This window comes from Lathyrus oleraceus, unplaced genomic scaffold, assembly GCF_024323335.1.
Source record: "Lathyrus oleraceus cultivar Zhongwan6 unplaced genomic scaffold, CAAS_Psat_ZW6_1.0 chrUn0004, whole genome shotgun sequence".
NCBI classification, from domain to species: Eukaryota; Viridiplantae; Streptophyta; class Magnoliopsida; order Fabales; family Fabaceae; genus Lathyrus; species Lathyrus oleraceus.
This window is the reverse complement of record NW_026112395.1, coordinates 177243-189509: the sequence shown is the minus strand read 5'-3', so window position 1 is coordinate 189509 and position 12267 is coordinate 177243. Positions and strand designations below refer to the sequence as shown.

Genomic DNA, 12267 nt, shown 5'->3' with positions numbered 1-12267 from the left:
ATACCCCCACATCAACTCTAAGGGGCCTTGGAAAATCTTGAATAAACTGGTGGCAGTAAACTTCCTATGCCTTCTTGTGGTGAATTGGTGGACTAACTTCTTCACTAAGTCTTGTTAGCTAGTGACAAATAGTCGAGGGAGGCCCATATACCACCTCAAAGTTGCATCTCTAAAGCTGCCAGATAAGAGCTTGCACTTCAAAAAGCAAGGTGCCCCGATAATGACCATCTGAGTGTTGATGGAGGGCACATGTTCATACAGGTCGATGCGTTAGTCGAACATAGCCAATGATGATATATTGGAGTTATCTGAGACATACACCTCCCATATTTCATTGGATGGAGATTGGGAATCCGATATCTCCAAATTTTCCGCTATGTCTGTCTCTTGTTGATGCTGATGGATATGAAGGACGTTATTCTACAGGGTTTGGTTATGGTGACAAAGACTGCCCATACCAACACATATCTCTGTTATGACACTTTCCTCGCTGGACTGAGTTGCAATTTTTTTATTCACCATGATGGACATGGATAATGAATGCGAGGACAATAATCCGACTGAATACTGCAATGGTCGCCCATGTCAATTTTATCAGGGTCCCACGATGGGCGTCAATTGTACTTGCTAAAAGTACAAATGCGTGACAATCCTTAGTGATTAAAGACTATTATAGGTTTTAAGGTTCCTGTGAGGTTGAGATTTACCTCACGTGGGGTGAAAAACTCTATATGGGTGTATTTCCATGTGTAAGGGCTATTAGAGGTATTTATAGGCATACTGGGTCTGGATCCAATACTTCATTGGAAATAGCAACCACTGAGAAATTGAACAGTTTATCTCCTATTATTTAGAGAAGTGTGACCCACTTTTCTCATGACTTCTTCCATGTCATTCCAAGATAAAGACACATCACTCCCCAGTTCCCATGTCTGATAATTTATATTGAGGAATGAGAGATATCCAATAGAAGAGCAACATATCTAATAAATAGACGATTGATTCGATAAATGGGCGACTAAAAACCCCACGTCGCATCTTACAACCTTCACTAAAATATACCAATACACAAATCAATAAAAATCTTCCAACGACTAATACAACGTTTCAAAATTTATTTATATTTTAAAATATTCTAAATTAAAAATCGAGCTCGACAATCAATTCAATCAAGTTTAGCCGACTCCCCTGTAGTGAAATGAAAATCAATCCAACTAAAATAAATAATTTCTAGAAGAATCTCTCATTAAAAAAATGTGGCCAATACCACATATCTATGTTTATTTCTTAGACTCAAAATAAAAATAAGATTTAGGTAGGTTTTGTCCTACCAAAGATAATCTAAGATAAAAGATTTTTTTTTTTTGGATCTTATCTCACTCTCATATCATCCTTCCCCCAATTCAAAATTCGTTCACTTCGTGCATAACCCTAACCCTAATTATCCAAATTAACCCAACCAATTTTATTTCCTCTTTCTATACAATTATTTTGCAAACCCAATCAACAATTTCATCGATGAATCAACGCATATGATGATCGGGATAATCATCAGCTTTTCCAACCGATTGCATGGGTTTAGAGAATGCGGGTGCTTCGTAGCGGACGCCGACGTCGTCTTGCTCCGGTAAGCCGTGAAAAAACCGAACAAGCGGACAAATACGTGAAGACACGCGCCGCTGTCGCGGCGGCAAAGAAAAACGAGCAGAAGATATCGGTTATCGAGATATCTGAGTCGGATAACGACGTAAGGAAAGAGGAGGAAGAGATGGGCGATGAAAGTGGGGGTTTGAGTGCTAATAAAGGCGTTCCTCAAGAGGATGAGGGAAATACTACTCCTTTTCCTGAAAGGGTATGAATTTATGAACTTTTTCAATTTTTCATTTCATGTAAACATTTTAGATTGCTTTGATTAAAAGAAATTTAGTATTTGTGGTAACTTGATTGCATAAATGATTGTAATTTGTATGAATTTATGGTGACTATGTAGAAGTTAAATAAGAGAGCTTATGGAAAAAAATCAATTTAATCTAATACAAGGAGCTATGATTTAAGAAGTTCATTTATGTTGCAAGATTCTCTTTTTTAAAATCCAAATTGACTTACTAATAAGCTCTTTTGAACTTATTTTAATATCTTTAAATGTTATACTTAATTAAGCTTTTCGAAATTAAGTTGTTTGTTCGAATACCGGCGGGGAGAGATGCCCGCATTTAGTGCCTGAAAGTGCTTCGAACAAACAAAGGGAAATAAAAAAAATTAAGCTGTTTGGTTAAATGTGGCCATAGTGTAGTGTATTTATTCATTCATTATTTTTTTATTATTGATTGATGTAACCACGTTAATACATCCGTGCTTATTCATTTCTATATTTTTTTTCTTTCCTTTAATTTGTTTTGACCCAAAGGTTCAAGTAGGAGGTTCGCCTGTGTACAAAGTGGAGAGGAAACTTGGCAAAGGTGGGTTTGGACAGGTTTTCGTTGGTCGTCGAGTTACTGGTGGTAATGATCGCCTTAATGGCCCCGGTGCCACTGAGGTATGCTGAGGGTTATTGCTTTGAAGTGGTTAAAGAGTTTGTCTTTGGCTTTAAGTTGATTGCTATCTTTCATATTTCAGGTGGCTTTGAAATTTGAACATAGAAATAGTAAAGGCTGTAACTATGGCCCTCCTTATGAATGGCAAGTGTACAAGTAGGTGTATTAATTGCAGTATGTTGTAAATTGGTTTGCATTTATGTATACAAGTTTTGGGGAAAAGAAAATATGCCTGAGATTTGATTTTTGTAATTTGTTTTGAAGCACCCTTGGTGGAAGTCACGGAATACCTAAAGTACATTATAAAGGAAGGCAAGGAGAATATTACGTGATGGTATGATCTACACAACAAGTATTGTATTGTTTCATTGCCAGCTTTCCCAATTAACTAATTTTTAATTATTATCGTCATATCATATGCAGGTTATGGACATGCTTGGTCCAAGTTTGTGGGATGTGTGGAATACCACAGGCCAGGCGTGAGTATAAGCCCTTTATCTTTTTATCTGCTTCTTTATCGGTCTTGTGTTTTACAATAATGGCCATTATACTTTGATTTTATGTTTTTTAAGTTTTCTTTGCTAAGATTTATATTGTAGTTAGGTAAGACTCAGTTTGTAGTTTCAATTTCTTCCATATGCGTAGGTAACTAAAACAACAAGATTAGTTGTATTTGTTATATCTGGTTTTTGGTTTGGCTATTGACTTGATTTATGCAGAACGATATGATGCCGTTTGGTCCATGTAGCCTATTCCCTTAATGGGATAAGGTTTGGTTGCTTTTGTTGTGTGCAAATGCTTTATATTAAAAGTCTTTGAGATGTCAGTCTTCTGTTTTTTTTTTACGAAGAAAATTTGATATTGAGCTTTGTAGTGATCTTGAATTATATTTTTCATGTAAATCTATACTGAATTTAATACTTCTACCATTTTAACTTTGACCTGCTTTGTGCATTAATTGTTTATTTTCATTCATGAATGTTATATTATATCTGCTTTCTACTTTTGGCTTTGTCCTCTTTCTTATTTTTTCAATTTTTTTCTTCATGAATGCTATATTATATCTGTGCTTTCTACTTCTGGCTTTGTCCTCTTTCTTATCTTTTTCATTTTTTTCTTCAACAGTAAACCTATGACTAATCTGTTTCTTGTTTTTTCCTTACCTTTTTGTGATTGTCTGCTTTTTTATTGGAATTCATTGCTTGTCTCTTGAATGTGTAGGATGTCTGCAGAAATGACTGCTTGTATTGCTGTTGAGTCACTGTCTATCTTAGACAAGATGCATTCAAAGGGGTATGTTATGGATCAAACAGATTTATATTCAGCCTGTAGTCGGTTATATTGATTGAGTTTTGAGTTCCGTGTTTCTAAATATTGCTATTTTTCATTATTAGATATGTGCATGGAGATGTAAAACCAGAAAACTTTTTACTAGGTCAGCCAGGTACAGCACAAGAGAAGAAATTGTTTCTTGTTGACCTCGGATTAGGTGAGTAGTTTGAATGTGAAGGATGATATGTTTCGTTCTTACTGGTCCTTTTCTTTTTAGTCTTATGAGGCTTTTTATTTTCAGCCACAAAGTGGAGAGACACGTCCAATGGGCAGCATGTTGAATACGATCAACGCCCTGATATGTTCAGGTTTCTTTTTTCCCCTTCTCCTTTCTTTGAAAACCCTTTCTCTTAAATTCTACTGGCATCATTTTTCATTTTCACTCCTTTTTATTGGTGTATTTATTCTTGGATGGTTATGAAACTTCTTGAGGCTGATATTCTTAATTTCCGTAGAGGAACTGTTCGATATGCAAGTGTTCATGCTCATTTGGGAAGAACTGCTAGTAGAAGGGATGATCTTGAATCCCTTGCATACACACTCATTTTTCTTCATAAGGGCCGATTACCATGGCAAGGTTATCAGGTGGGTACATTTATTTTTTATTCTCATCAAATATTTGCTGTGGCAATTGTGTTCCTTTACGTATTTTGTTTTAATCTGTTTTTATTTTCTTTGTTAGGGAGATAATAAGTCCTATCTTGTTTGCAAAAAGAAGATGGGAACTTCTCCTGAGATGTTATGCTGCTTCTGCCCTGCTCCTTTCAGACATTTTCTTGAGTTTGTAGTGGGCATGAAATTCGACGAAGAACCTAACTATTCCAAGCTAATATCCCTATTTGATAGTATGCTTGGACCAAATCCTGCATTGCGGCCAATTAATACTGAAGGTGCTCAAAAGGTAATGTTGATGGTGTTATTTTTTATATCTCTTACGTTGGATTTGTTTTATTATCATGCTTTTATATTTTTAGATGGTGTCATTGTATTCATTATGATCCTACGTTTCCCGAATCAAAATTTACCAGGTTGGGCAAAAGAGGGGAAGATTGAATATCGAAGAAGAAGATGATTCACAGCCCAAGAAGAAGGTTCGTTTGGGGGTTCCTGCTACACAATGGATATCAATTTACAATGCAAGAATGCCAATGAAGCAAAGGTAGAACTGCAATCTCTCTTTGCTGTTGTTTCCTATATTGGAGCAATTGGATATATATAACTGGGCCTCATCCCATTAAGTGGATTCGGCTACATGGATCTCGAGATGCTAAAATTCCCTATTATGTATTAAGTTTAAAGATAAATTGCTTACCTCTGAATCTACCATAATGATGTCCAAATACATGTTCAAACCGCCTTAGATGATTATTGGTTAATATATGGAAAAATATTAATAATACAAATTTAACCCGTGTAAATGCCAGGGAATACGTAGTTCGTCATTCTTTGTAAATTTATTTGGGATTTTCACAAAAAAATGAGTTATACCTTGAAGGGAAACGTATATTCTGCATGTGTGTTTTATTATCATCATGATGTTGTGGTTATACTGAAACATGGCTGTACTTTTAGGTATCATTACAATGTAGCGGATGGAAGATTAGAGCAGCATGTAGAACGGGGAATCGCAGATGGCCTTCTTATTAGTTGTGTGGCTTCTTGTTCCAATCTCTGGGCACTTATTATGGATGCTGGAACTGGATTTACAAATCAAGTTTACAAGTTGTCACCTTTATTCTTACACAAGGTTAAATATTATGGTCTACATCAGTCATTTCTAACGCCTTATAACCTGTTTCGAATTGATGAAACTTACCAATGCAATTCTGTTTCTTTCTAGGAATGGATCATGGAACAATGGGAGAAGAATTATTACATTACTTCTATTGCCGGGGTTACAAATGGGAGCTCTCTTGTGGTGATGTCAAAAGGTTTGTTTGCTTACAGTACTACTTAAAAATCATGAATGATATTTGCTTTGCGAAATTGTGATGCATATGATCCAAATTTTTAGGGTCTTATCTATAAGTTAGTTGGTCAAATTCTTAGGGCGATTTGGTCATATTTTGGGTCTCTCTCTTTTGAACTGTCAGACTATCTGTAGCTTTCACAGTAATGGGAGTGAAGGTGATTAGATCATGATTCATAGTTGTAGAACATCAGGATTTAAATGTTCAGCACTTTTTGTTGGTTGAATAAACTTGGTGAGTTTTATAGTTAAGTTTATCAGTTGCATATTATTTTTGGAGCAATTTGAAATTGTATTAGCATGAAATTACATTTTACATGATTTGTCTTTTTTATTCCCTCCTGTACCAATTTCTTATACATTTGGCGAAGAGGCTCTACTCAATTTTACTGTGTGATTTGTATGTTGTTAATTCTAGATAGCGCCGCATAGCACTTACCCCCTAAAATGCTATAGCAGTATAGTGGATAGAGGCAGTCGCTATTGCAAAGAGTATCAATCAGCGAACAAAGTAAACATAAATACTCAAAAATAGGAAAATACACAAATAAAGAGACCAGCATAATTAAAAATCAAAGAACCTTAAGACAGAAATTAACATAACAGAACTGAACTTTAAGTAGGCACAACAAAACGATTGTTTGTGAGCAAGAACATAAAAGTATGAAGAACATAACATTACCCTTAAAAGGGTTCAAATAGACATTTATACCTTTAAATAAAAGACAATGGTTTAAGAAAAAGGATCTAAGGAATTTCCCCCAAAAAACCTAATAGCAGCTGCAATAACCGATATTGCAGAAGACGGGCTCGCAGCCAAAAGTGTTGCGCTGAGCCCTACCGCCACGCCATTGGCAACATTGTGCGGCATCCCATTTTTGGAAGTTCTATCTGGATGTTGTTTGTCCACATGCACGAGGGTTTCTTTCTTTCAATAGTAGAGAGGGAACAAGATAGAGAAAACTTCATTGTGATTTTTGTTCTGATTTCCTCAGGGACACAGTATACACAACAGTCATACAAAGTAAGCGACTCTTTCCCCTTCAAATGGATAAACAAGAAATGGAGAGAAGGTTTTCACGTGACTTCAATGGCCACTGCTGGAAGTCGTTGGGGTGTTGTCATGTCGCGGAATGCTGGATTCAGTGATCAGGTTTGCTGTTTATTGTTTTCTAATGTTTGATATGATGCGATGGTATAAAAGCTTTTCTGCTTCGATTATTTGTTTTCCTGCCTTTGTTCTGAATGTTCTGTATATCATTTAGTATCACTATTCCTACATGGTCTGGGTTTGGTCTCTGAGTAATATTCTAAACTAGTTTGCTTGAAATCTTGTTTGGATTGGATAAGTCAACAAAGTTCGAAAGAAATTCACCTATTTTTTAGGGTGGTTGTTGACTAGTTCGAGGTTAACTTCATCTACAGAATAACAGCAACTGGAGAAACTGGTTAAGCATTTTAAGATTGCTTAATACTGATATCCTATGATATTTAATCTGTTTATTGTCATCAGATTAAATTAGAGCTCACAAACCTGTCTGATTACACTCACATACTTAGTTTAAAACATGTCCATGCTTTCTTTCTGTGGTTCCATGGCTTAAAATTTTATTTTGAAATTAAATAATTTAAATTTCTTGTTACTTTCATTAGCGCTATAGTTTTTTCCTTGCCTTCCTTGCACATGCACAAACTTTTGTTGAACTTTTCTGCCCTGCAGTCAGTTTCTCTTTTCCTAGCTTTCTCATCATCCACCTTTTATATGTAGGTCGTTGAACTCGATTTTCTGTACCCTAGCGAAGGAGTCCATAGAAGATGGGATAATGGTTACAGAATAACAGCAACTGCTGCTACATGGGATCAATCTGCTCTAATATTAAGCAAACCAAGGCGCAGACCTGCCGACGAAACACAAGAAACTCTCCGGACATCCCAATTTCCAAGCACACATGTTAAGGTTAGCGGTGATAAATCAATACTTGATGTTCTTAACTACCTACAAAAACTGATTTTTCTCATATTGATTCTATTTATGTTTCAGGAAAAATGGTCTAAAAACCTTTACCTTGCTTGTCTGTGCTATGGACGTACAGTATGCTGATTCTCTTTACAAATGAGGAAGGGTATTTTGTAGACTACAAAATTATATATTTCATATTACCCAAATTAATGTATAAGTTTGTGTGTAAGGCTAGTTTTGTCAACAAAGAATTGTATGTTGTGCATTATGTTATATATAGTGTTGCTCTTCGCACCCCTTGTTTAGGTGGTGGATGTAGCAGTTAGTTAATGTATTATATTTGTCTCTGAGTAAATGCAGGTCTAATTTTTCAATTGTTGTCTCTATACTTGTAATAAGAAATAAAATAGAATATTTATTTGTGTACACATTTCATTGCACTTTCCCTTCCATGCATGTTCTATACTGGTGTAATTGAAAATGAATTTTCTTGCATGGTGGAATTTGAAAGCTTAGTTGAATGTTTTTGGATTTTTTTTGTAAAAGTTGTTTGAATATGATCAAACTTTGAATTATTTTACTAAAATCCAAATCAAATGGAACATAATTTCACAAGAGCGTTGTGCAGGCTTTCTTCGAGACGAAGCAACCTCTCCTCTATTTCCTATGGGTTATGTTGTCGAATAATGTTGTACATGTTGTTCAACAATTCATTGACACCTTGTATTCTGAGATTGGCTTGTAATAGTTGGAAATCAGGAAATCCTTCTGGTTGTGCAGCTGGTGGTGGTATAAGAGAAGAGTGTCTTCTACTTGATCTAAAATACCTTGAGAATGATGAGGAATAGAAGGTTAATTTATCGTCGCTTGCTTCAAGCTACAACGGATGCAACTTCGCTTAATGAGGCAGAACAAATAGCTCTAAATTCAGCCGTTACTAAGAAGTTTGGAAGTCAGGAATTTACTAAGTTAATTCAGGAAATCAAAGCTGATATGCTACTTGATTAGGTCGAATGCGATGGAACTTCGTGTCTTATTTTGAGAATTCTTGAACTTAAAAGTTTTCCAACAGATGAATAAAAGAGAGAAAGTGTAATTGTGGAAAACGCATGAGTGAGAAATCGATTCTCATACGATGTCAATATTCCATTGTGGAACCTAAATTGGATTGATGATCGGTGGTTGTGAAGGATTACGGTGGATTTGAGTTTCTGATGTGGTGGAGAGGAGTCTGACCTGCAAAATTAACATTCCATCTCTCAAGTCAGTATGTGAGGGAAAAGAGTCCATAGAAATTGAATTCTTCACGCCTATCAGATATATATAAGATATATATAGTAAGATGGTTATAACAACTTATTATTTTCTAGACGTGTGATGCGGAGAGTCAATGTATCTTAGATTTAAATTGCATGTACTCTTCTCTAAGGTAGTTCACATGCAATGTAAAATTCTTCGAAGATGAAGCTTAATTATAATATAAGCAAATGAGATTTTAGGCATGAAGCTTAATTATAATATAAGCAAATGAGATTTTAGGCATAAAAACTCGAAAAATAAGAGGTGGCACAAATAAAATTAGATGACATCAAATAAATAATATTTAAAGTGTGCAACAAAATTGTAATAAACATTGGAATTGAGGGGATGTTGGTCGGTGAGTGTGAAACATATTTGATGGATGTTACGTGAGAAAGAGAAAGAGAGAACGAAAAATGGGTGTTATTGTTGTATATCGCAGATTGCTTGTGATGACTTCAACGTTACATGCCTGCATTAAACTCTACGTAGTTGTAACATTTTTCCACCAGTCATCTCTTCTGAAAAATTTGGAGATAGAATCCTATTAACCAAGCCAATCTTGTTTGCTTGTTGCACGTTAAAAACTTATCAACCTACGTTAGAATTTAGAGAATACATGGAAGATGAAAAATTAAGGGTAGGCCCGAAAGGAATAGTTATGAGATTTTCAATATTTTGTAAAGGGAAAGGTTTGCAAAGTTAAATGAGAGATGAATTGTTAGTGACTTAAAAAAATTTAATACATTAATTACATTAATTACATTAATTGATGAATTATTAGTAGAACAAAAAAAATGTAAATCAAATATTAAAATTTTAGAGATGTATGAGATTCTCTTTTAATATTTTATAATAATAGATAAATTTTTATTTAACTATCACAAAAAGTTGACTATTCCTTAGTATAAAATGCTGAAATTGCTGATAGAAGTAAGGATGACTACAATGTGCATCGCATATGGAATCTTTCTCAGGAAATTGACATGCTTCTATTTTTCATTATGTTGAAAGTTTCTTTCAATTATGATAACATGCCATACTTCTATTTGCTTTGTCTGAAAGTGACATGTTGTGTCTATTCTTAGGCAAGAACTTTTCTATAAAACAAGTTTATGTTTTCATGCCAAATAAGCCAGCCGGGAATTAATCATCATGAACCAAGATCAATGATGATGTTAACTAACAACTAAACAAACACTCATATAACTTAGATTGGAAATAAGCATCTCCAATCATGATCACTAAACCCATGCACAAAAATGAGAAACCTTTATTGCACAAGAATATGAAACCTTTATTGCATCATTTGCCTTACAAATCTAAACAATTTCAAAGTTGAAACTAACACATTAGTTCAAAGCCTTGAAGCCCCATATCTAGTACAAACGGTCGGCGCGCATCGTCACGGTGTCGTCTGCATATGTTGTAAACCTAGAATATCGAATTTACGCCTTAACTTCCACTTGCCTAGGTCTATCATGTTGATTATTAACCAACATTCCAAACCCTTCTTCCTCCATCCTAACATCAACATTTTCTTGAATACCCTGATATAAAGCATTTGATGTCAATATTCTCACCCCTGCAATCCTATCAATCTCCAAAACCTCAGGCAAACCGTCACCACACCCTTTCGACATACCAACATCGATTCGAATAGCCTTGTTCCTGCAAACACTGTTAATCCCTTCGGTCTGAATAGTATGCCCCATAATCATTCTCTTAACACCTGGAATAGTAGACAAAACATGCTCAAGACTCGAACAATCACAATTTCCATCAGAGAATTTCCTTAGCCAAACAACAGCATTCTTCCCACGGCAATGCTGTGGCGAAAACCGGTGACCATATAAACCCTTAAACCAATCACTAACTTCCTTGTTAATCTTCTCCAAACCGTAATTAACATGTTCTTGCAACAAACCACCATGAACAAAAACCGAATCTCCAACTACCAAAACGGTAACGTTCTGTGAAAAGAATCTTCTAGAAATCGGACCGTTCGGCCTTAACGCCGCAACCCTAGCCCTAAATCCGTCGTGATACTTCTTCCTCACGCCAGGAAACGCCACGTGGACGCCGTCTAACGGATCTTTAACCGGTTCGAAACCTTTGCAGAGACTCTTCATTTTGTTACCTTCGCGGTACCAATACAACCAAACCCTAAATTCCTTGAGGCCGCTTCTCGTCGCGAAACGGAAATCTCCTTCCACGTTCATGATCTCGTGGTTACCGTTCATGGTGACGATTCTTCCGCCGGAACGTGCTGCTTCGCGTTTCAGTTTTTCCATTAGGTAGAGGATTTTGATCTCGTCGCCGCCTCGGTCGAGGATATCGCCGATTTGAACAACAGTGGATGAGCCTCCGGTATAGCGATCGGAGGCGTCGATGAGGCCGGCGATGCGGAGAGCTTCTTTTGACTTCTTGAGGTCGCCATGGAGGTCGCCGATGGCGATGAGACGTTGCGGGGAGGGGAGACGAGTGGGAAGCGGAGGTGGCGGAGATGACGGCGGAGGTAGGAGGAAGAAACCGCTGACAGAAAAGTCAACGAATGTGTCGACGAATGAAGAAAAGAGACTGGGAATTTGTTTGCAAAATGAGTTTTCTTTTTCAATTTCCATTTCGAATCGATTCAAAATTCAAAAAATGGCTCTCTAATCAAAATCTCTTTGTTTAGGAAATCATTTGAGTTTACTTCACTAGCCTAAAGGTCTTAATTTAGTTTGTTACTTCTCATTCTCAATTGAGGTTAGAAGACAGGGGTGGAGTTAGTTAAGAATCGGTTAGAAGTCAACTAACTTTCCCATTTTGTAAAGCACTCTATATATTTTTTTTTTTTGTGGTTTTTTACAAATATTCTTTATTTTTGAAAATGTATCTTTGAACGCATCCCAACATACATTCAAGTAAGATCATTTCTTAATTATGTATTTTTTTTTGTTTATTTTACTTCGGAGATGAATCTCTAGAATATTTCTGGAGACACACCAGTAGTATATTCAACACCAAGTAATTTTTCAAAATGAAATTAATATTCATAACATAAAATAAGTATTACATAGATGATTTTCACATAAAATAGAACATTACACTTCAATATTCAGGTGGACACTTCAACATCTTCGTAATATCTTCGACCAATCTTGAACGGTCGCTTCCAACTCGAGCGA

The 12267-nt window shown here is 35.9% G+C and overlaps 2 protein-coding genes across 2 annotated transcripts; one reads left to right on the top strand and one right to left on the bottom strand.

The window, feature by feature from the left end:
• Positions 1-1294: 1294 nt before the first annotated feature.
• Positions 1295-8223, top strand: LOC127110559 (casein kinase 1-like protein HD16). The gene is made up of 16 exons (XM_051046127.1): positions 1295-1852; positions 2408-2536; positions 2617-2690; positions 2799-2868; positions 2958-3013; positions 3756-3827; positions 3929-4023; positions 4108-4174; positions 4322-4451; positions 4549-4767; positions 4895-5025; positions 5439-5613; positions 5707-5797; positions 6831-6988; positions 7604-7792; positions 7877-8223. Exons 1-16 carry the CDS (start codon positions 1586-1588, stop codon positions 7934-7936), a joined length of 1983 nt encoding a protein of 660 aa, XP_050902084.1. The 5' UTR covers positions 1295-1585; the 3' UTR covers positions 7937-8223.
• Positions 8224-10352: 2129 nt separating this feature from the next.
• LOC127110577 (shewanella-like protein phosphatase 2) lies at positions 10353-11887 on the bottom strand. The gene has a single exon (XM_051046149.1). The coding sequence runs from the start codon at positions 11716-11718 to the stop codon at positions 10543-10545; it is 1176 nt and encodes a 391-aa protein (XP_050902106.1). The 5' UTR covers positions 11719-11887; the 3' UTR covers positions 10353-10542.
• Between the last annotated feature and the right edge of the window lie 380 nt (positions 11888-12267).